Genomic DNA, 25,636 nt, shown 5'->3' with positions numbered 1-25,636 from the left:
TCCCCTCCCGCCTGTCAGGGGCTGTTGGGGGGGGGGTCGGTCCCCTCCCGCCTGTCAGGGGCTGTTGGGGGGGGGTCGGTCCCCTCCCGCCTGTCAGGGCCTCTGGAGGGGGGGGTTGTCGGTCCCCTCCCTTCGCTGCTGTCAGCGGCCGCGGGGGGAGGGGAGGGAGGGGGCGGAGAGGCGCGTCTCCCCGAGGCGGCGCCCCGCGCCAGCCCGGCTCCGGGGGCGGCGGCCAGTGCCGGGCCGGGGGCCGCCGCCTGCGGGGCCGAGCGCGCAGGGCGGCGGCGGCGGCTCCCCGCGCCGGCGCTGGGGAGCTCGGGGGAGAGGCGGCCGCAGAGCCGGCTGGAGGCCAGGTCTCCCCGCTGGGGCCGCTCTGCCGCATGTGCGAGCGCCCGGGCAGCCAGCCGTGCCCCGCGCTCCGTGCGGCGATGCTCCATGTTTCCCTGCCGCCAAGCAGGCGGCTGCCAGCAGCGGGCTGGTGCAGAGCCGAGGCCCGGGGCAGCTGTGCAGCTAGCAGAGCTCGTCAGGAGCCCCTTCGCCTGCTTTTCCTTGGGAGAGGAGCGCTGGTGCTGCTGCACGCTGCCTCTGATGTAGCCCTCCTCAGCTTAAAAAAACAAACACAACTGCGTTTAAACTAAGTCAGACTTACCATAACTTGTACCTGAGATATCCTATCAGTATAGTGAGGTTATTGAGGGGAGAAAAATGCTGAGTTCATGACCATTAGTAAGAAGAGTTGAAATTTTAGCAGAGTTAAAAGGATGTGAAAATCAGAGAAGTCTTGCCACTATAATATTCTAGTTATTACTGTACACGTTACAGTAAAACCAAGAGGAGCAACCAAGAGAAGCAACAGCAACCTAGTTCTGTTTCAGCCTCCCGCTTGCTTTCAGAAACTGAAAAAAATATTTCTTTTTTTCCATGTAGAAATAAAATGAATTCTGAAGTCTTGCTCTTAGGCCATGCTTCTCTAAGTCCAGCCTGCTGCACACCAGAGGAAGCTTTCTTTTGCAACAGCTAACCTCTTACCCACAGCACCTCTATTTATAGCTCTATATACATCTGATGAACCACACCTGAAACCTCTCCCAAACGTTACTGTTTCCGAGCAGAGCCAGCAGTTGCCTTTTGTCTCAGTGAATGGATTCAGTCTTTCTGCTGTCCAGCGGGAGCAGTGGGGATTCATGCTTGCTCCCTCTCGCTGATACCAGTCAATGGAAAAGTTGGTTTCTGTCAGTGCTGAATATGTCATCGTTTGAACCATCACATGTTGCTGCTAAACAAAATTGAACATCTGGCAAAGGGGTCCCTAAATGTGGAGGAAGAACATTGATTTTCTTGAGGCTTTTGAAAGGACCCAATTGAAAACTTTTTTAGACAAATTCTGTTTATCACTGTTTTTTTTTTACCGCCTTTGTCTGACTTGCACTACCAACCGTATGCTAATATTGTGGCAGATGATTGGGTAGCATCTGGCATCGCTGTCTACATCTTTGCATCTGCCTTTCCTTGCTTCAGTGCTGCCTTATGAAGCCTGTCTGAAAGATTAAACTTGAGTCTACAATTTGAATCCTGTTTTCTGGATGGGTTCTGGTTTACTGCACATTGTTTAAACTGAATTTTATGCATAGGATTACTGTTTCCAGATTTAAATATCCGACTTTTCTTAAGACAGACTCACTGCTGAATTTAATAGAATATATTTAATGTAGGAAAAACTGAATAACTTCAGAGGTTTGCTCAAAATGACCTATTTTAAAAACATTGAATTAAGTCATGTGTCTGTCCCATCAAAATGTAGAATGTCAGTATTTTGCATATTTTAGGTTCTTGATTAAAATATAAAAATATGGGGAAAATGCAGTAAGTTCTAATACTGCCAGGTTTTAGTTCTTGTGCAAAGAATGATGTGTAACCTCATTAAGTTCGTTAAGGCACCTTACTCAGCTCACTGAAAACCTGGTGTTTGTGTTTTTATGATTTCTTAAGGCTAGAAAAAAGCAAGGGGTTGGACAAAGCTTCATTTACTGTGATGGTCTAAATAATGATCGGTAATTAAGAAGAACTCTTGCAAGATTAATACCTATTGCAATCTACCTGATTTGCATTTTGGAACTTGTTTTTTTTTTTTTTTTTTTTAATCAGGATTGCTTTATGATTTTATGGAATTTTAGCATGTCATGGTTTAGGAAGATGCGAATCATATAGAGTAAAACACTTTTAGTAGTTTTTGGTAGGATGTCGTTTGCCCCTTCTTCAGATATAATAATTATTCTTACTGACCTTCATAATTATCACATAAAAGCTATTAAAACATGGGTGGGGTGAAAATACTTTACAAATGCTATACTAGATCAAAACAGCTTTTGAGGTTAGCCCCTTATGTATAATCTGTGCCTTCATCCTTCAGATTTTGCTGCCGTTGCCAAAAATCCTTTTAAGAAACTCTTTAACACACTTTTTGTTTAAGATGCAAGACTGTAATCTGCTCATCACTGACTCCAGAATTCTGTCTTTTTTATGTGGGAAAGTGGTAGGAATAAATGTTTCAAATTTTAGGACGCCTTCCAGCATGGTTAGCAGTGATGCAGATCTTCTGCCAAACAACCGCAAAATTGAAACTAAAAACTTACCAGGCAACTCATAGCTCAGAGTTTGTTGATTTCACTACAGATTACAGGTTTGCAAAAATAAGTAGTCATTTATGTGACTATAACATAACTTCTGTTCAGTCACAGGGCTACTTCTGCACAGCCAAAGTGAAACAAATAAAAAAATGTTTTTGTGGCTTCAGGCAGGACTGGCATAGGAAATTTTTTTTTTCTTTCCATTCTGTTATAGCTATGAGGCAGATTTCAGCATTGCTATATTTAAAACAAATGAAAATCTGTTTTGATCCAATAAGTAGAGCAGGCCAAATACATTCAAAAGACTTATGTCGCTCTAGCTCTTTTTAAAAAAATATAAATGAATGTCAGTAAACACTGTGTTGCTAAAACATGTAGCTGGGCACAAAGCAGGATCTGGTTGGTATGCCTCACACAGACTAGTATTCCCTATAAACTGGCATAGTTGGGATTTGGCATAACCTTTTGAAGAGTAATATTACACCTTTTTGGCAATTGTAGGACAATGATGAAAATGTGCATTGCATTTTAAGTGTATACATCTTCAGAATAATTCACTTAAACTTCCAATTCCTTAATTTTTTTGTTGGCAATCAGAAGAAATAATTTCCATGTGTGTCTTGATTGAAGATAGTAGGCTTGCACAGGTGACACCAGGGGCCTTGCTTGGCTTGCAGAACCTTAATTAATGGTGATGGAGAAAAATCTTATTCTTTTATAGCTGAGATTGAGGGAGGAAAAATATAGTTAGTAATATAAACTCACTTGATCTAGAGAACACTGCATTAAAAAGCAGGATACTGAGTGTAGGACAAAGGCAAAACCAGCATAGTTTTCTCAGAATAGATACTTGTTTTAGACTTTAATCCACACATCAGATAACTTCCTGAAAGTTTATACAGACAATATCTCTATTTTGCTGTGCCTGTAGCTGGAGTGTGTATCATAATGGATACGGATGTTCTGATTCTAGAACCAGGAATGCTTTCTGTTACAATGATATGAACTGAAGTCAAAAGGAAGATCATGACAGTGCTGACACGAAATAGTGTTCTCTTGAATTGGTTTGAAATACTCAGCCACTGCCAAGGGTATACGTGATCTTTCCTAGCTTAAAGAAGATATGAATTCTGTTAATGAGCATCTTGTCTCTACTATAACGTTAGAGGTCGGCTTACAGCAAAGGTGAGCTGGAAAGGAGTTTTTGTTCATCCTCTTTGCTAGGATATCCTTTATAATGTCATCCCCATATTTGCAGTATGATAATCTGAGAGCATTCTTTCACTTTCCTTAAATAAAATGTTGCAAAGTAATTCTAAAAGGCAATATCTTGTCCGTAAGGGTATTCATCTGGTTTTTCTTTTAAATCAAGCTCCTGTGCGCGTATGAACCTTACTTCCAATTTGTTGTAACTGTTGTTCTCTTAGTGTAATCAAAAATTATCTGCAAAATTGTTTCTGCTTTAAGAAAATTTTTGTTTCTGACTCTACTACTAGTAATTTATTTCTGTAAGTTCTCACACTGTTGAAAATTGGCACTGTGATTTTTTTTTAATGTATTATTTATTCAGGGCGCTATGAGGTAGGGGGTGCTGCTGTCCTACCAAAAGGCTCCATAATGCTTCAAATGTCCTGTAAAAGTCTGAGTAAGGAACTTCTAACACAGGTATCTCTACTTCGGCTTTAATGACCTCTTCTTTCTATCACTAAAATTCGCTAGTGTATATAACCCCTAGCATTTCTGAAACTCTGGCATGGAATTGCTTCTTTCAGAACAACAGCAACTTAATATTCTCTTTTGATGCATTTGTTCTTCGTGGGAAAAAGGCAAACAAGAACTCCTATGCTTTTTCTAGACAAAATTTATAAAGCCAAGTAGTTTGACACCACTTTCAATGGATTCTAATAGGCTGTTAAGTTTGACTACGGAAGCTTTTCCAGTATAGGTATACCCATGGGGCAAACAGACATCCCTTTGAAGTTCGTTTTGTGGTTTGACAGTAAGATAAGTGCCAGAAAGTTTCCACTGACAGTAGGATTAGTTTAATTTTATACCTTTCTTTTTTTCTTTCTTTGAGGGAGACCTTTACCTAGGTGTTGAGAAGCAAATGAGAGGTAACTTCATAACTAATGCTTCTGGAGCCTGAATTGGGCCAATTGGGCCTGTGTTATACATAGGCATATTGCTTCTTTGTTGTTTTTGTTTCCAAAGGTAATTAGAGCATAGAACAAGTTCTAATAGTTGGGTCTAACTCTTGGAAATCTGTTTCAGCTTCTGCACAAGAAAAAAATTGGCAGCATTAGCTGCTTATTAATTTATTAGTGCTGCTCCCGTTATATTTTTTCTGCAGTGCACCCAGTTTATGGGATGACCTTAATTTAGCAGAATTTTGAGTTACCATCTTGTTCTTCTAATCTCTTCTGAAAATTTGTATCTTTTCTCCTTCACTGCTCATAATTGCACTGCTTTTCTAAACTTAAATGAAAACCAAAGCAAGGACAATGATAATAACGAATGAGTTACCCTAACCTTCAGGTTTTTTGCGTGGGCAAGAATCTGATCATCTTTAGCTTTTAGTTTTAGTATTTTGGGTGTCTTTCTGTTGCCTTTTGGAAGGAGAAAGTAAAACCTCAGATTGGTTATGTTAGAAATCTACTGCAGCACACACTATATGCTGCTTACCCACTTGACCGCGGAAGTCCATGACAGATAAATCAAAGTTATACCTGAAGCATGTTGCTCCTGCAGTGATACCCTACCTTCGGCAAGTGGCTGGAAGTTTCAGTGAAACACTTGGTTCTGTTGCCTTGGCTTTCCATGGCTCAGTTAACTTGCATTGCTCTCTGAAAATGCATGGTGACAATCTCCCCTACTTAAGGTAGGCGCAGTGTGGGCAATGCTGGTTGCACCATGTTGGCAAAGAGGGTCTTCGTATGTAAAATATACTTAATTTTCTTTATAGGGTGAATTCATCACTGTACTGAATAATAATGTTTATTATCAAGTCAGAGGGGTGACACTTTGATTGTATTACACAAGGACACAATGAATGAGTCCTCTGTCCCAGTAAGGCAGCTCTTCAGACTGTGTTTTTTAGGAAACATAGGAATGGAGTTGGATAAGCTAAAATATTTTCAGAAATAGAAGACTAAATAAAGATCTAGAAAATAACCTTTTAAAGTTCACCAGTATCAATTGCTATTGATGATTAGTGTGGCAATATAAACTTTATGTACTATTGTGTTTAAAAAAAAAAAAAGTGTTGTTGCAAGGGAAATCAGATAATCAAGTTCTGAATTTATACCATTCATGTAGTGACTTCTTTACCAAATCTTTGAATGTCTTAGAATATATGTTTGAGTATTTGCAATCAAATCTTCGAGAAAGGATCTCTTCCAATGATTATAGAGCAGCTTTTATTTCCTAGTTGAATAAATCTACCATGTACCTCAGAGGTCAGCTACATAGGAGGCTTTAAAGAGCAGCTGTCCAGTATTAGGTTTGCTTGAACATAAGATCAAACAACTAATTTTATTGTGGGCTTTCTGCGGTCTTAGTTACTATTACATTGTGAAATACTCGGATAAATTTTCAGTTTCCTTACTTTGCTGGGCTTCATTCCCACTTCATGGAGGGGGGTGATTGGTAGAAGTACTTTGCCTTGCTCCACCTCTGTTAAGTAGCCAAATTAAAGTGTCTTTAATCAGACATGCCTTTTCAAAGGTGTTTAGCATTGCTCCTCCATTGGTATCTGACTTTTCAGCATTCCTCTAGGTCAGACTGCAGCCTGTCAGATTGGGCCCTCAGAAAACAGGAACCATGCAGCTGTTGGCTACCTTTGGAAAACTGGTGTGACTGACTTGCATAAATTGACCCTGCAGTGCTATAATAGAGGCGAATACTTGCTAAATTAAAGGAATGTATTTTGGTTTTAACAGCCATGAGATCACCTCTTCCTTCAGTTTCTTCTTATTTTGGTCATTGCTGCAAAACTGCGAAGCTAGAGCTGCTTTAAAAAAACAAAAAGGAAAGACATTTTTAACTCAGAGAAGGTGACCTGTTTTCCCTACTATCAACTGCTGTTGGAGCATCTAGTTTGCTGTGGTTGAAAATTTTCCCCAAAGTCTGTTTGATGGGGAGGGCCAGCATACAAAAGCACAATACAAATGAAGCAGTTTGCCCAAATTTTTTTGAAAGCAACTGAAAACAGAAATGTCTGCCTACATTAAGATTATTGTTTTAATAAGCTGAACTACTACCTTGCATGTAAACTTGTGCATTTTGAGTTGGGGGAGGAGGACAGATAGGGAAGTATCAAGCAGGTTTTGCTGTACAATGAAATTCAAGGTAGCTTTCTTGTATATTAGTTCTACCGCTTTGCTGGAAACATCTGAAAAAGTGTCTTTATTAATAAAGCTCTTGCAGGCTCGTTATGTAACATAATCACTTTCAGCCCACTAAGAACTTCAATTTGTATAGTATGTGAATTTACACAAGCATATAGCTGGTGAAGGTTGTGTTCTCCATTTAATCTTGTATAATGTGATTTGAGGCTTGGTAACATTATTGAATGAATGGTTTTTAGATTTGTTGCAGATATTACCTCTTTTGAGATTTACTGTTTTTCCTTAACTGGTTATGTTGAAAAAAAATTGTACAGCATTTAACTTGACAAGGTAAAGTTTGACTGTTCCAGTGGTTATGTGTGTCTCAAATATGAGAGAACTAAGTCTTCTATTTAAATACACTATATATTACATTTATATTTGGGAAATATATGGAAACTTTTAACTGAAGCTAACTAATTCTTAACATAGTTAACATTCTATAGGTTTTTTATGTTATGTATGTTTAGGTAAGGTTAAATATTTGTAACTTTCTTAGTGCTTATCAGAATAACAGTCTTACAAAAGTCTATTGTATAAGATATAGTTGGAGATATTTCTGTGTGATTACACATTTATCTTGCAATTTTAAATTGTCTCAATGTTGGGTCATGCTGTAATTTAGTCAAACCAGAGGCTCCTCTGTGTCACAGCACCCTGAAAGAACTCTTTCACTGCCTTCTTGTTGCATGAAAGAAGTCAGTGTAAAATTAAGGAATGTCCAGAACATGTGGATGAGGGCAAGTTTTACTGGTTTCCTCCATATCTATGTAATTTCTTCTTGAAATAATGTACTGATCCATGTTTCTGACTTTTCTAGCAGTTTAAATTTTAGAATATGTGAACTCAAAGCAATACATTTTTAAAATCTTTTACAGCAAGTTTGAGTTTGAAGTGTGAGACTCCTTCAACATCCTTTTCAATTTGACTTCTAAGATATCTCCTTCATCCAGAGTCCCTTCTCAGAGCAAACAAAGCATAAAACCCCTCCTTCTACCCTTCTTTCCTACTGAAAACCAAGTTTGAGCTTAAACTTGGTTTTAACTCCCTTTTTTTAAAAAAAGCAGAAAATGCTGTTTCATAGTTTCCTCGAAGATGTGGAAGTAGAAGTCTTGCATATAGGCATACTGGTTTAAATAGACTCTGTAATGTCACCTTTTCCATTAGTGCATACTAATGATTTAATAAACGTTCAAATAAAGCCTCTGCACATAACCCTTCTATTTGACTTCTACGGAGTGGAACTTTCTCTGCAGGTAAGAGAAGTGAGGAGACTCTGGAGCAAGAGCAGGGTAGAGATTAAAGATAATCTGGGAATGATTCAGAAATTAAGCTCTTACTTTATTGGCTTGACAGCCTACATTTTCAAAGTAGAAAAATTATAAAATATCTCTTCCTTGAAACCAAAGGGAAAGCCAATAGGTGTTTTGTTTGCCTCCTACTGAGGTTAAACCGTAAGGCTCACACACCATCTATTTTCTCCATCTCCATATGTCTGTATCACATGAACTTTTAGAAACTTCAAAATGTGTAACAATTAAGGATAGGGAAGTTAGTGGTAAATGAATCAATTGAAATGTAGTTGCACAATAGATTGCACAATAGATTGCACTGATACAATGTTCTGAGTTAAGCAGGAGGAATGCTGCTCAATCTGTTGGACTTCGGTGAAATTCACTTTCTATTGAGTGTCAGTAGATATAATTGAAGCTGGAGAAGAATGGGAGATATAAAGTGGTTAAGGTATGGGTTGAAGAGGAAACGGTAGTAGGTTACTGTAAAACAATAGCTTCTTGGTTGTAGGAAGTTACTAATGGAGCTGCACAAATGATATTCTTAGAACTAATCTGATGTTAGTATTTATTAACTTGGATGCAGAAGTGGAGTGTGCTATGCATCATCAACAAGTTTCATATCTAGGACATCATCAGAACAAGTGAGGATCAGAAAATAATCAGGAGGAACTGGATGACTTTAAATATAAGGGAATTGTTTAGGATGAAAATAATAGGGAATTAGAGAAGGGCATGGAAGACTATGCTCTTAACGTCTAAGAGAGAGAATTTCTGCTTTTTGTCAGAGATGGCAGAAGGCTGGTTAACCATTTGGAAGGAAAAGATGCATTGACAACGATATGAATGCGGTAGGATGCAACTGACACATGCTTCTGGGGAGACGGGGAAGTGCTGATGTCCCTGGGTGCTCGCCTGAGCCGGTGGCATTTGGGAAAGAGGTGGAACACTACGAATGAGCAGTGGAATTGCAAACTCGCTCAGAATAGGTCCCTGACTGGAGCTGGGAGGCAAAGCTAAGGCTGAGAGATTCCTCTCTCTAAATACACCTGCCTTCTTAGTTTGTTCTTTTCATATCAAGTCAAGGACAGCTGTAGCAAGTTGATCTCATCCTTCACACTGGTGTGGGCAAACATTAATGCAAAAGCTATGGATAGATTACCAAACACACTTTATTAAAAAAAAAAAAAACTATTTTCAGTTGCTTCTTTTTTTGTGAGACTGGCCATTTTGTAAAAAGATTTTTCTCAAAGCATGTACTCTTTGTCTTGGATTTTTTTTAAACTTTTATTTTTTAATCTCAACCTGAAAATGTGGTTCTTATTAACACTGAATTCAAGGTGAAAATAGATATTTTGCTGATGGATTACAGCCTGCCACTACTAATAGTTTCACCATTAACTTAAGTGGTAGATTTTGTGCTGTGGATTGAAATAGACTTTAATACCAACCCTGCCGATGATCCATGCAGACACGAATTAGGAATATCGGATCGTATTATTTTGTTTGCTTTTAGGTTAATCGTAGTAATAAGAAAAGATGTTAGAAGCATCAATAACAGAATTAAAAGGTATTGGATGCATTAATAAAGTTTGCTTCTGAATTCTGTTTTCAGAGTTCTACACGAAGAGTTTTTAGTGAAGCTAGGCTGATAGCTTCCCACTGCTGGAATTCGAATTAACTCAAGGGATAGGTGAGGCATTTCTCTCCAAGGAAGCTGAAGAGGAAAATTAATAAGAAGAGTACTTTCTTGATGAGAGTCTGTTAGTTCCTTACAGAACAAAAGAAGGTAGTGGTATGGGAAAAATGAAAGAATGAAATGAATTTCTTCTTTGGTATAAAAATTAGTACATAGTAGAAGATGTACTTGTCAAACTTTTATATCCTTTTGCTTGTTGTTTAGCTATTGGCTAAAACGACTGAGTATATACAGGTTTTAATTAAAAAAAAGTTTTTGGAACAGAGAGCATAAACACTGACTTCAGGGTTTGCTTAAAGTCATTGTTTTCTCCTTTTTGTTCAGTGTTTTATGTTCATGAGGAAAGTTGGGAAGGCAATTCACAACAGGAGGCTCTATTCAGTAAAGTCAGCCCTTCCACTCTGTTGTTAGAAAACAGGAACATTTGGCTAGGAAGCCAGTAATTCTTGACAAAGTTTTATCCTGAACTTGTCTCATGTGAGTGCTTGAAGAAGAGTGAGAGGCAATATACATGATTATTTTAATGGGAAACTGAGTTGCCATGCAAGGAGCTTGCTCTGTCTCTGACCTTGCGGTGCAGAATTTTTCCTACTGTTAACAAGCTAGGGCGTTAATTTCCACTATCTAAAATAAAACTAAAGTGTGTTGTATTTAGTTTGGCGTATACTGTAGTTTCAATTCTGTGCCTAATGAGAAGTGGAATAGAGTTTGGGGGAGGGGGGAGGGTTTGTTTACCCCTCCCACACCCATCCTTGAGGAGGTTAGCTTCAGACTGCAATCTGTTTTAAGGTTTCTTCCCCCCCCACCCTCTACCTCTTGTTAATTATCTGTCTGTATTCCTGGATTCTTTTAAATAACTTTTTAAAATGTTGGTCTTAATTAGGTATTTTTCCCAGAATTCAATACATATTATTCTGTGTGGAAGTTCTTGCCTTGAGGTATTTATACGTTTGAAAAAAAACACTTTGGAGAAGTGAAGAAAACAAAAATCTTTAGTATCTTTCTGCATAAAGGAAGTGGCCTGAAAAATGTTGTGAGCACTGTTAATCTGTTGGGTTTCAGCAGTCTGGAAGCTTTTGATATTTGGCTAAATTTGTTGGATAGAAGTTTGCATTAGACATTCAAGTGACTGTTGACTTCATGTGACGAATATTTAGCTGTTTTCATGACTATGTACTGAGAGGCTATCATAAACTGGTGTTGCAGTCTGAGAGTTTTATATAGCATTTCTCGACACTTGGTTTTCTGCCAAACTTTTGGGTCAGGAGGTAGCACCATTGTCCCTTACAGTGGAGGTAACTGTATGTAGCTTTTTGTCAATAAGCTGCACGTTGGCAGTGACCTGCACGCAGGACATGCAGACTGTTATATTAAGTCCACTTGAAGCCCCTATAATGTCAGTGAAAATCCGCAGGGCTGAAATGCATGTTCAGTGCTGACAGCGCGTGCACGATGTGTGTGTCGCTGTTCCGGAGGCTTGAGACCATAGTATAGATGAGGGGTTAGAAAGTTCTGTAATGTGAAGATTGGTAGAAATACCACTTTCTTAGGATAACTGTAAATTGGATATTTGCCAATATTACTCAAAACATCAGCTGGAAATTTGGGGTAAGTGGGAATAGTTCCAAGTGAAGCTGATTTTGTAAATTTTGTATAACTAATTTCATCTATTGTGGTGGGATCTACCATTCATATACACAGTTGCAGCTTTGGACCTGCTTCATATTTTGCATCATCTTGCTTGCTGCTTGCTTGCTCATTGCTCAGTTACTTTTCTGGCTTTGCTCAACAGTATTAGTGACTGAATAGATAAGTGATGTTATGTCACCTCAAATCTTGGTGCTGCGCTCCTGTTTAATGCCCTGCTGTTTGATAGCTGAGAAGGGTTGCTGTTGAGTCTTGTTTGGCCTTAGTCAGCAATCAGTTTAGGCTTCGCCTTTGATCTGGTTTTGTGCAGAGAGGTTCCTTCACTTGTGCACAGCCTGACGTTCCATTGTATACTGCTTATACTTGAATTTAGTTTGGAGTAACTGCGAAGGCTACACAGGGTGTAGTGTATCCTAGTGTCCATCAGCTTGAGACATAAGTTAAATCTTATGCAAAGGTTCGGACTGGATATGCAGAGACTGGGCAGGTATACCATCACTAATCAGTGCATCAATGAACATGCCACATGGAGTAAAGATATGGAAACTTCACAGATATTTAACAAGGTATAAAACCTTTTATAAGAAGTCAAGGTTGTATCCTGTTGTACAACAAAACATACTAAAGTGTTTTCTTCTTTTTAGTCCAAGTGGTAAGAAGTTCAGAAGCAAGCCTCAGTTGGCAAGATACCTGGGAAACACTGTTGATCTCAGCAGTTTTGACTTCAGAACGGGAAAGATGATGCCCAGTAAATTGCAGAAGAACAAACAGAGACTAAGGAATGATTCTCTCAATCAAAATAAGGTTTGTTAGTAAATACTGTGTTTAAGGATATCCTAAAAAATCCTTTCCTATAGTTCATATAGTTCATTTCTGCTTAACGCAGTCTGCTTCTGAGATGTACATGTATGTTTAATTTTTAGTAGTGGTAGATGCAAATTTTTAAATAGAGGGAATGCTCTGCTACTACCCAAGAAAATATCAAGGTGAGGTTAAATATGAAAAAAAAGTTTGAGTAATTCAGGAGTTGGCTTGTGACTAAAGAGAACAAACTTCAGTGCTAGTCATCTGCCTGAATAATATTCTTCTAAATGAGGAGAGTTATGACTGTTAACACCAATAGATTCTCCTGTGCAAGTTTTGAAGTTATTATGTTCATCTTCCTGTTCTGAGCAGAAATAGTTCACGTTTTTAATATGTGCCAGGAAGCTTGTTTTCTGAGGCAACTCTATTTGTCTGTACAAATCTGGGTGTCTGTTTATAGTTATGCAGCTAAACAAGGCCAGGTATTTTTTCTGTGTTTGTTTCAGGACTGGGCCTTTCTTAATTGATGCAGATTGTTCTCTTATTTGTTTATTTTTAAACAACAGTGTAGCCTTCCAAGTGCTGAAGAATATAGCAGCTATACAGTAGCTTAAAAATAAAAGGCTTAAGCATACAGAAGTAAAATAATTGATGTACCATATAGGGAAGCATACAGAAGGAAAATAATTGATGTACCATATAGGGAGATGACAAGTGCATTTAACTGATGCTCACATACTACATTGCTGGACATAATATAGATATCTAATACAACAGTTCTCCTCAGAAGTTTGAAAGGTTTTCTGTAAGAGCTTGCAATGTTTTCCTTTTAAAGTGTTCTATTCTTAGGGATTTCATAATTTACAGTAGTGTGTGAAAACACCTAACAAGTTATAGCCTAGTCCTGTATACTGATGTTCTTTGTCATCTGCCATTTCTAATGTGTGAACCACACATTTCATGCTGATTTCTTTTTATTTAAAGCATGCCTTCATTTTATTTTTAATTTTTTTCTTTCCACAAACATGAGGCTTTCGAATAGTATAACTGTGAGGTAGTCTTAGGAAAAGGTTTTGATTAGGCTTTTTGCATAAGCAGAAATTAAAATATTGGTATATAAAATATAGATGAAACTATGCTCACTTCATATTACTATGATTTTAGATTACTTGTATGTCGCTAAGAGTAAGTACATTAAATATAAGATTAGAATCTAAATTAATGCTGTTTGTTTTTTTTTTTTTTAAGGTAAATAACGTTTGTTATTTCTGAGTGATTTAATCTGTACTTCATGGGCTTTCAAGAATTTTTTCTATATTCCTTTGTTAGTTAAAAATAGGACCTCAACTTAATCCTGAAGTTTATATTTTCTTCTACAGATGTTGAAAGAGATTGGTTGTGGTCATCTTCTAGTCTGCCCTGCAGCTGTGCTGCTAGAGGGGCCTGAAGAGAGAGACTTGCATAGGCAAGTTTGTGTATAAACTTGCTCATATTTTACTCGTTGTTTGTTTTATGCAAACAATTTACCACAAATGTTTCTAAATTCTTTGGCATCCCTTCAGTTTCAAGAACAAGTATAAAAATGTACTTGAGCCTTCTTTCACAGACATGTCTAGGCAGCTAGATTTATGCATGTAACTTTGAGATTCTCATCATTAGCAGCCTAGAACTCAGTGTCTTCAATGACCTATTAATGTCTCCTGGTTTCAGCTGGAATCAGGGATATTATATGCTAATAAATGTCTTTGTTTTGCAGCATTAATATACAGCAGTAGAAGTGATTTAAAAATACTGTTCTAGCAATATACTTTTCTCCTATCTTAGCATTATGCATTCTTACTGACCTTTCAGTACTGGCAATAAAGGCAATAGGTTGATCTACTGCAGAGCCACGGGAGGAGTTTTGCTTTATCCTACATAAATCTTTTCAGTACTTTCAGTGTAAACATTTTTACATTTCACTTGCAAATTAAGTTATTTGATTTATTTGAAGTGCTTTTGAAGAGACAATGAAATAAGATTGAATAAGAATCCAATAGAAACAGCACGCTGCTGTGCTTATAAAAATATGCCTGACAGTTTTTTATCTTGAAAGGAAAACATAGTAGAGACTAATGATTAAACACACTGTCTGGTTATAAGTGACTGCTGAGATTATAGGATTTGAAAGACCTGGAAATATGTTATTGAGCTTTTAAATGTCTTCTTTCGTTTAATGTCTGGAGCACATTGATGCTTCTGGAAATACATGTCTTTGGAAAGTTAGTGAACTGAAAGGTTTTTTGGAAACCATTCGTGGAGCATGAAATGCTCAGAATAATGAATAAAATTGAGCAGGGAACATTGATATTCCTACTAGCTGATATATTGCCATAGTTCCCAGAACAGGAAAAGATTTTGTTTTGTGATAGTAATCAAGCAATGTAAGTACGTCTTTATTTCTGAATGACGAAATCTTGTAGGTATGCCTATACCTGAATAAGGTGAACTTAATCACTGACTTAGAGGAACCAATCTGTGTCTGGCCATTCGAAATATGTAGTTAGTGTCCTTCATCTGAAATATTCAAAGAACCTCTCAACAGAGAGTTCAGGAGATGTGTTGGTTGTAGATATATTAGTTATTTCATCTATTAGGACGTTACTATTGGAAGCTTTTCCCGTGTCGTGAATGAATCTTACACATAGGCTGGGTTCTGGTTTGTTGTTAAAAAAAAAAAAAAAAAAAAAAAGTGAGCATCAGTCATTTCCTGTACCACCTGTACCATGTGATAATGTTTTTCCTTTGTACATGTGAAGATCCGCCAGCTGCTGGGGATGAGCTTAACAAGTTTCTGTACCAAAAAGTTTATTTCTGTGGCCACAAATGGGAGACTTCATTTATTTAGAATGAATTCAAAGCCCAGATGCAACTGTGATTAGTAAGGAAAAAAGATCGGAAAGTAATAAGAGCATGATTACAGTACTTAGGAATGGATCTATTTTTAGTTTAAACAGTTTATCCTAATGACCATTTTCTAGTATGTGCCCTTGATTTAAAAAGTATTTGGGACATGTCGGTAAGAGCCATGGCATTGCAAAAATCCTGGATAGTCTTTGCTTGATAGTTGCTTGATAAATATGAACCTTTATTTTCTGCATAGATTATAACTCATCAGGGTTTTGCTTTAATTGTAAAGGCTAAACAGTTCTTTAATATAGCTGAATTTGCTTAAGTGCTCACAGTGCCTAAGGGGACTTCTCTCCTTTCTTGAGGGGGAGGGGAGGAGGTGTTAATATATTCGAGGTGTAAAGCAAAGTTAAACTACTCTTTAAGTTAGATTTCATACCAAAAGAAATCTTGAAATATTTTTCATGAACTGGAATATCAGGCCTTTGTTCTAGAAATGTTTGCTGAACTGGGTTTGTCCCCCATATTGCAGATGGTTCAGTAATATTGTTGGTTTTTTTCAGTCTTAGTAGCTATTTTACCACCAGTACTGATGCTACTGCACAAAATGTCCTGGAGGCATGGACTTCAAAGCTTCAAATACTGCTTTGAACTTGATGTCACAAGATCAGGGAATGCAAAGTTTGCAGGATAGGTAAAGTCTATCAAGGTAGTGGTGCAGATTAAGTTATCTGGTGTGAGGGTATTTGATTGCTATAATACTTGGGGCAAATTTAAGTACATGCTGTTGCTGTCCAGCTGTGGTTGGTGATTCTGTGTACTTTGCTCTCCAGTGCTGCTTCATTATATATAAAAAACGTCTAGCGTTAAACTTACTTTTTCATTGTTAATGGGAAAAAAAGTCCATAGTCCATAATCAGTACCTCAAACTCTCTTATGGAAAATGAGCCTGCAAGCACATGCGCTGCTAAATAAACATCAGTATATCCTGGGGAATGGGCAAAACTGGAAGGATTGGACCCCTTTGCAAGAAAGACTGTGCAAGTCCAAGCTCATATATTCTGCCTCGAAGTCATTTAAAAAGAAAATTAGGTTAACTGGGCATTTCCTATTCTTTTTATGGAGTTTAGGGAGGGGAAATAAGAGTTCTAGAAACCCAATAACCTGTGGAGGGAGATGGAGCTTCAGCAAGCCCTGGATAAGTTGAGATGTGGGAGTTATGTGAATGTTGTCTGAAAAGGTAACATACTTGACAGAAGAGCGGAATCAGAATGATATTTCTAGATTGACATTAGATTGATCAGAGGATCTATAGCAGTGTTCCTTGTGGCCCACAGTATGAATTAGGAGAGACCCATTAGAATGGTCCTTGATCTAGCATGCAACACACATGCTAAAAGCAATGCCCAAAGTATCTGAAAGTCTTCCTCAAGTAAGGTGGGACTATCTGGATGAAACAAAAGAAGACCAATATATAAACTTGTCTGCAAACTTAGACTCTCATTTTGGCTTTATATAAAAAGATCCTTGAATTTCCGAACTATTCAGTGGTAGTTTCTCAGCATAATTTGAACTAGCAAGTGGAATTAGGCAGAAGCACTCATGTCCTGTTGCTGTTTGCTCTGGCCATGGGAACTCTGGTCACAGCAGTTAGACAGGAATAAGCAGTGGGTAAGGGAGATCTCTGATGTGCTACTTTTCTCTTTTGAAAGCAATAGTATTTCAGATATGGGAGTGGTTAGTTTCTGGCAGTAAGTTTATAAATTAGAAATGATAGATGTCTGGATTTCTGAAGAAAACTTCCACTGGATTTTGAGGTTTTAGCCTTATTGTATTTTTAATGAGATAACTGCACTACCTGGAAAGAAAAGAAAAAAAAAAGAAAAGAAAAAAAAACAGACCTGTAAAATCACAACGTGTATTTAGAGGAGAGGTCAGGGTTCACCTATGTGTTCTAGCATATTTCGTCTGTTGGTCTGGAAAGCTGCTTTGGCTTTTACAAGATGTTGAGCAAATCAGTATTACACAAGGATTCCCAACATGCTGCAGAGCTTACTTATAAACTAGTATATGATTTGAGTCATACTGTTGAATAGATAAGAATGTGCATAGTACATTTGACAAATCAACTTCTTTGCTTTCTGGATGAAGAATTTAGGCCTGAAATATTAAAACCATCCTGTCAGTTAGGTTACATTTTAAGGTGCCTAGATAAATATGAAGTATTATTCTGCTGCTCCTTCCTATCAATTATATGCCTTGAGGTTATATGGAGGAATACCTTAATTTTTCCACCAGGAAGAATTTAATAACCCAGTGTCATCTTGGAGAGGCTATATAAAGTGGCTCTCTCCCTTGCCTCTCCCCCCACCCAGAAGATGAGCCAAATAGTTGGATGGGAGTAGCCAATATGATAACCATTGTGGTTTGTAAGGATATATCTTGGGATTAAGTGGCTTGTCTGCTCTTTCTGATGAAAATTACTTTCTGCAGAGTACAGAGATGATATTCTCTTTATTGCTAGTTCATAGGCTATTCATTGTACAAATATAGAAAGAATGACTTCACACTCCCTCTCATCTCCTATCCGCCTTGCAGTAACAGAGACATGCTAAAATACAGGACATTCTGTTGATGGAGGAACTACCCTGTCAGATTCCTGGCAAAGCGCTAAAAGAGGAATACCTACTTTTAAAATAAGAATTTAATCTGATGCTGATGCTGTGAACAGAAGGCTTATTGCTTAATAAGCCGGAGCCCCTAGCCAATTTTTTAATTTCATTTTTACACAGATCGTTACAGAATATTTCTCTAATTTCAATTATATGGAATTCCAGTATGTTCATCTTAGGAACTAAAGGTTTTTAAACAAGCATGTGCTCTCTGGTTCTTAACTCATTCTATTTTATAAAGTTGTATAGTCCAAATTATATAGTCTAAATACTGAGGATTTGAAGAGTGAGATTTAATTCACATTTTTAAGCCCAAGAACTTAGTCTTTTTTTTTTCTTTTTTTTTTTTTACTGGAAGAAGTGTAAGTATGTAATAGGTATATAAGTAAATTCTAAAGTGTATAATAGGTATATAACTAAATCCTAATGAAAAAATCTTTTAACTTGATTCTTGGTACAGTCTAATATTGAAGTTCATCGTATAACTTTTGAACTATGATTTCACAGCCAATTATAAAACTTTCTTATAGGACCTGAAATATTACATGATAGCTTACTTTTCTTCCTTTTGAACATGTAACTAAACTTCTAAAAAGCAAAAGCTTGAACAGTTCTCTTTTCAAAATTAGGTATGACTGTTAAATGTTTTGAAGTGCTTAGAACTGTCATGCAGAATAGAGAACATCTTAATATATGTTCATTGGGAAAATGTGTCTGCTTAAATGTGAGGATGTTTGCTTTCGTTGTCTCTCTTGTTGTGTGGATATAAGCACATGTGTATTCTCAGTCACACCCTTGTATGCCTTGAAAAAGAAGCCCAGAGACCTTTAGTTGTTAAGAAAGCAACAAAAGAAATCCAAGAGCAGAAAAGTTTGAAAGACTACATCCTCAGGAGTCTGAGGAGCTGGGATTGCAGACAGAAAGCTGTAAGATGCTGTTGTGCTGTCACAGCACTTCAAAGTAGCAGTCTGCTTTAAAATAGAGAGACAGACTTACAAAAGCTATCATGGTGTTTTGATACTGTATTTTTGTCTTTCTTCATCAGTCTTGGAGGCTATGGGAAAATTCTCTTTCCCCAGCCGAAAGGCTTCTTTTTGGGCTCTTGCTCTACAGAGGGATTCAGGCACTAGCAGTGTCTCATACTCAGACTTACTTCAAACCACACAAACCACACAGACCAGATCACTCACGCTTGCATTTGCTCATTGGTAGTGAACATGAATGTGTCGTTAAGCTCCAAAGCTTTGATAGTGTTTTTGGTACCAGACATATGATGCATTTTAATATGACTTTCCTGTTTCATTAAATATCAAACAAAATCACTTCTGAGGAAGCTGGCGTCAGTTTTGTCTGGGACTAGTGTCTTTATGACACATTTTACTAGCAATGAATGGAGGAAGAAGCCAGAAATGTCTATGGAGTTGACTAATGGGATATATCTTAAACTATTTGGTCTAGAAATGTTCTTTCATTACTGAAACTATAAAAATTGTTTAGTAAGCACCTGGATTAATAAAGTTTGCCATTTTATGGATCTGTGCTATGTGTATCTATATTCCTTAATCTTACACTTCAGTATCTCTGATTTCCTGTTTTAAAGCCCCCACTCCCTGGAAAGAAATGGCCTACAACGTGCTGGTCTGGAATTAAGTATGTGCTGACTATTGGCTGTTCACATAGAAAAATGGGTTCTGCTTTCTTTTCCCTCACAGGAGATGCTTCCCTACATTCTTCCTCTCCCTGCTCCCATCTCTACTTGAATACCAGCTTTCACAAAACTCATACAAAGAAATTTTCTCAAGACTTTTAAAAAGTTTGGTTGACATTGGACACAAAGTTCAAAAGCAACTCAGGCAAAACAAAACAAAATAGGCACACAGCAAACTTAACTGTAATTACATCTAATAAGGCTTACAAATAAATTACGATGAAAAATTGTCCTGCTGTCTTCCAGATTAGAATAAATCTGGTGTTATGTTTTAGATTTACTTTTTAAACAAAGTAATTAGAGTAGCCTTTCTAATTTGAACTTGAGCAATAGCTCATGCTGACTATCCTCAAAAATCAGTCTTATATAAAGAAAATTTAGTTAAATGACTGTTGTCTCTGTTCTCTATGTCCCCCTTATCTCATGCTGTGTTTGTGCATGTCTATCTATAATACATGCATATCTATTCTTCTGTTGTCCCTCTGTGAATGTCAGATAGTTTCCCCAGCAGTTAATTAGAAAAATATGTAGGTCTCCAGTGGATTTTCTGTGATTTGAAGTTTGTTCAAGATTATATCTACACAGGGGAGCTGTGTACCAGTATATACTACTGGTTTGATGGTTTGAAGGCTTTTGTATGTGACAAGATATGCTAGTAAAGTGTTATCAGTGGTAGCTGAGAATCATCAATTCACAAACCTAACTAATCTAACTTTTCCAGCAGAATTTGTTAAAGTAGAATAGTTTTAGTTTCTTTCTAGAATAAATTACTGCACTTAATTAAGAATTCTTTTATATAGGAATCACTTAGGAAATTGAGGAGAAGAGTTATGTAGGAAATTGCTGGCCTTTAAGACTTGGAACTCTGTAAATATAATGTTTGCTACAAGTATGTTTTCGTGAAGCTTTGGAGATTCATTTTGTCACCTAATGGTGAAGCTGTCTCTTTTCGGAATGTAAGTCACTTGCATAAATAACACGTATTTTACCAAAAGGAAAGGTGGACTTTCAAGCAGTCTGATTCTTTCAGAAAGTAATTGATAAAAGATGGTGAAAATATCTGGAGCCAGCTAAGCATTACATTTTTTTTTTCCTTTAAAAAGGATGACTACAAAGGTTAGTTGGATATAGCATTTAAGGGAAATCTTTACTCCAAAAAAAGCTTCTTTTTTTGCAAATCAATAGCAGAGGGTGAATCCAACATTAATGTATGGATTTTTTTGTGTGTGTATAGCACTTGTTAATTCGCTTTTTTCTTTTAACAGGGAAAACCAGACTTAAATACAACTTTGCCAATCAGACAAACAGCATCAATTTTCAAACAACCAGTCACCAAAGTTACCAATCATCCTAGTAACAAAGTGAGATCTGATCCACAGCGAGTAACAGAGCAGCCACGACAGGTAAGAATTACTGTACTTCCGTTGTTACTGCTCAGAAAGTTGAAACAAGCTGAAAATCTGCTTGGTTTTGGCTATGCTTCAATTACAAATGAGAATTTCTACCTTGAAGATAACTTCTAGGAATGTGTTGTAGTAAATACATATTTTTTAAAAATACAGAAGTAACAGTCTGTTCATATGGAGATGATTTTTTTTTCTTTAATCCAAAACTTCATTCAGATTTGATTATCACATTCCTACTGAAACACATCTATAGGCTCCACTGTCACAATTGGACATCAAATACAGGATGTTTTTCATGTGCAGCTTCTTCATAGAAGTTTCTATGAAATACGTAGTTCACATCAAGAAATATATCTTTTAAATACTTGCATAGAAGAGCTTTGTGTGAATACAATTTTTTTTATTTTAAATCCCTCTTTTTTTACTGTACTACCATTATAAATCCACAACACAGTAACATAAACTCATCTTATACAAGATCTCCTTTAGATGGTTCTCTTTCTTTATCAATGACGGATCACCTCTACACACTGTGCTTTTTGGTTTTGTTTTATATGAGGAGGAGGGAGCAGAGAAGAAAAGGAAATTTAGTGAATGAAGGAATGCTATACTACATAATGTAGTATATATTGGATTGAGGCATCGCTTTTAAGTCTAACTTGTATCTTTGAGTCATTATAGTGTTATCATCAAATTGAAATACCTTGTTTTCCTAGGAATGCAGGGCTGAGAAGAAAATACAGAAGCATGTTGATAGTTTTATACACTCATTTGTCACTAACTTATAGCAACGTTTCCTTTGAAACCCAGGTTGTCTCTAATATTGCACTTTCAAACATCTTGAATGCTGTTCTTGTAAGAAATAACATAAGGAATTTAGACTCTGCATCCTCTAAATTCAGGTGAGAAAGAAAAAGAAGAAATATCGAGCCATATTGGATCATCTTGTTGAGATGTCTTTTAGCAAGATTTGAAGGCCTCAGCTAACTTCACTGTTGGTCCCATGAAGTTCAACAGGGGCCGTGTAAGTGTATCACATTCAGATCTAAAAGATGCATAATTGTGTGTGTCTATTGATCCTCTTCACATTCTTTTGATTTTCCTTTTAAACTACTACACTTTGTATGTCAGGAATTTCCTTTCAGTCATGTCTGCTGAACCAGTAATAATCACTAAATCATATGAGAGTTATGGCAGCTTTGTGACAAGAGAAATGGATGTCTGGCAATTCATATCTTGATGGATTCCAAACCCTTTTTTGCTTGACTATTTCTTCCCGCTTTTCTTTCCTCTAGAATCTTTTCTTCAAATACCTAGTGACTGAAATCTTCTGGAACGCATCCCTTGTCTTTTGAGAATGGACTATTCCGGTTGCATAAAGACTAGTAGAATAGGCAGTTTTCAAATCCACCTGTGTTAAATCCTTTCCTCATTAAGATAGGTTCTAATAGATCAAGCTATAGCAAGATCTTAAAGTAATCATCATCTGCTGATCACTGCTTCAGCATTCTTTATCAATCAAATTCCATTCTCCTCATTTGCATCAGTGCATCTTTGGAAGAGGACACTTAAAACAGTAATCTCATTCTGTGTTGGCATACTTCATTTGGAAGAGATGATACCTCTGTTTGCTTTGAATGTAGAAAAATTCGTCGTATATATCTAATAGCAAAGCAAACCTTGGTGTGTCTTACTCTGTTGCTTTCCTCCAGGTTAGAGTGCTGCTTTGAGCTGTTTGAGCAAGTCTATGATGGTTTTGAGTAGTGATGATCAGCTTGCTGGGAGACTTGGGGAAGAGGGTGCAGAGTTGGTTGCAGCTGGTTTTGTATAAACTTCTGTGAGTTTTCAGCAAAATTTCCATTAAAAACCTGTAACAGAGCAATTTAATGTACACAGCATGCTCTCAGTTAGTGTAGCAAATCTTAAATATTGACAGATTTCTTAAATTGATAGATTTCTTAAACTACTTCAAATGATCTTGCGTCTTTACACACAAATTTCCATTGTACAATTATAGATATTTCTTGTAAAAGTATGGAGAGAGCTCAAATCATTAATCATGTGTGCAGCCTTCATACACATGCAACCACACATGTACATCTTGTTTGAGCATAGCATGAAGCTCATTCAGACATTCTTCTCACTCTCTGGAGCATCAAAGTTATCAACATATATAGTCTTTTCCTGCTTTTCAGAAAGTCAGGATTCTTTTCTTATTGTGATCTGCTGAGATAAAATATAGAAACAGGGTTGAGGACTGAAGGTGCTGGAAAATGTCTCTTTTTTCTTAATGAAGCCCGCATCATGTAGAACACTTATCACTTGAGATACAGTTGTATACAATACAGCTTTGCAAATATATTTGAATTCTCTTCCCTTCCAGATAAAAACTGTATTTTCCTTACACACATAATCCCTATATACAGCACTGCTTCCTCCGTCTGTCCTACTCAGGTGTATGCCCTTCCTTTACAGATGCTGTAAATATGACATCAACATTGGCTGTTCAAATGAATACAGAAACACTGACTATAAAGCCTATCTGTATATAAAGCTTATTCAGTTACTGCTTCCAGTTTCATTCCTTCCTGCTTCTTTGATCCTTGGCCCAAATCCCTGAAGGGATCCTTGCTTCTGGTTTTCTAGGTACCCATCTCTAAAAGCTTTATCCACTTACTTCTGTTGTATCCCCCTTTTCAATAGACAGTCTAACCAGAATTCACTGAAAATTATCTTTGGCCTATCTCCTTATACAGAGATCAAAATAAACCAATACTGTAGTTACCTTGGCAGTCAGTAATTTTTTCATGATCTGAGAGTGAGAAGATATGCTTATTGGTGCTGGCAGGGAGACATTTGGCAGCAGCTCTTTTTCAAGCAGTAAGTCCTGTGGTAGTTCCTGGAAAGATAAACTAATAACAGTTTGCTTGTGATCTGGGTATAGGTGAATCTGGCAACTAGAGCAACAGATCTTTGTGGCAGCAGCTGGTTCCATATTTTCAGCATGTAGTTAGTTGCATCCTCTCTTTTGTGTGTCTAAGCTTCTTAGTTCAAACTGCACCATACTCCTTGATCTTTTTCAGGGTAAACTACAAAGCTCACTCATTCTCCCTTCTTCCCCCCCACAACCACATGGTACCTGAGAGCTCTGACTCCTGCGGACTTGATTAATCACTAGTTAATTTTGTTGTATACTATTGATTATGGAGTTAGGGATGATTTGAAATCACACTGGTAAAAAAAGACGTTTATGTAGGTGAATAGTACTGAATTTATAAAAGGTTTAACTCAGTCTCTGCCTGATGTATTTGGCTAAAAACATTCCCAGGAAATGTCTTCACTATTTAAAAGAAGGCCAGCCTCCTCTTTGAAGCTCATTTTGAGGAAATCGGGTAATCAGTTAGTCATCAGTTATGTCACCTGGTTCTTCCAATTCTGTTGCAGACAACTTTTTTAAACACCTTGGAATAAACCTGAGCAGCAGCATCCTTCTGCAGGCCAAAAGTACTCTTCAAAATTGGTTTAAAAGTCTCTGCTACAGTTACTGTCATATATGTTTGCAGTGTATTTGTATTGTAACTGATGATTAAATAGGATGGTATGTCACAAACCAGAGCTGACCACAGTCATTTTTGGCATAAGATGTATGTAGTCTAAAAAGCTTAATTTACAAGAAAAACTACAGGATGTCATTTTATGTATGTCATCTTGTTAATGGTTCTTAACAAGGAAGAAAAATTTAGCTATCAGCACTTCAAACTTTGTCAAATAGATGCAATTTTATTTCCCGTGGATCAATTTTTAAGGGACTGGAGTCTAAAATTAGATTGGGTTAGAACACTTTAGGAAAAGCTCTTTGGTTAATATATATTAGAATTATCAAAAAGACAAGCTGAAGGAACTTGATGAGATTAAGTTCCATCTTCCTCTCCCAGTCAAGTTCAGGAATAGTGAAATTTTCACTGGCAATTATGGATTCAGCAGAGCTGAGCAATTAATTGGATGTAAAAAGAGGAAAGAAATTTTCCAGTTTCACGGAGAAATTCTTGTTCACTTTAAATTCATCCATGAATGCTTTGAAAAGACCTCTGTCTTTTTAATCATATTTCCTGATTTAATTGCCTGCAATATCGAACACTTGAGCAGTTTCTCAAACGATAACTTCAGGCATTCTGGTCTCACTTAGCCTTTATGGTAGATTTTAAAACATAACAAAATCCTGAACTGCCTGTGTCTATAGTATGATACAGATATGTTGACTGTATTTTGTGTAGACATGATTAAGTTTTAATCAGCTTGCCTATCAGGTTATAATGCATCTGCAAGCAGCATTGAAATGAATATGGTTCCAGGGAGCTGGGAAGATACCAAGGCTGCTGCCTGGAATTGTGGCTGTGCTGTTAAAGTTGCTATTTCCATCATAATCTGAATTAGATAGTAGCCTTTTCTGACTAATAGTGTAAAATAAGAGTAGATATCTGTAACTCTGAGTAGAAGGAGTTTGTGT

The 25,636-nt window shown here is 37.2% G+C and overlaps 1 protein-coding gene across 1 annotated transcript in view; it reads left to right on the top strand.

The window, feature by feature from the left end:
* LOC112994489 (methyl-CpG-binding domain protein 2) overlaps positions 1–25,636 on the top strand; it is a 44,285-nt gene that overhangs the window by 2,412 nt on the left and 16,237 nt on the right. The window contains exons 2-3 of the mRNA XM_026118876.2: positions 12,295–12,454; positions 20,989–21,126. Coding sequence (XP_025974661.1) covers positions 12,295–12,454; positions 20,989–21,126 — 298 coding nt within the window. The remainder of the gene's footprint in view (positions 1–12,294; positions 12,455–20,988; positions 21,127–25,636) is intronic.

The sequence above is a fragment of the Dromaius novaehollandiae genome, chromosome W (assembly GCF_036370855.1).
Source record: "Dromaius novaehollandiae isolate bDroNov1 chromosome W, bDroNov1.hap1, whole genome shotgun sequence".
In the NCBI taxonomy this organism is placed as follows: domain Eukaryota; kingdom Metazoa; phylum Chordata; class Aves; order Casuariiformes; family Dromaiidae; genus Dromaius; species Dromaius novaehollandiae.
The sequence above is the reverse complement of the archived record's forward strand: the minus strand, read 5'-3'. Positions and strand labels throughout refer to the sequence as shown.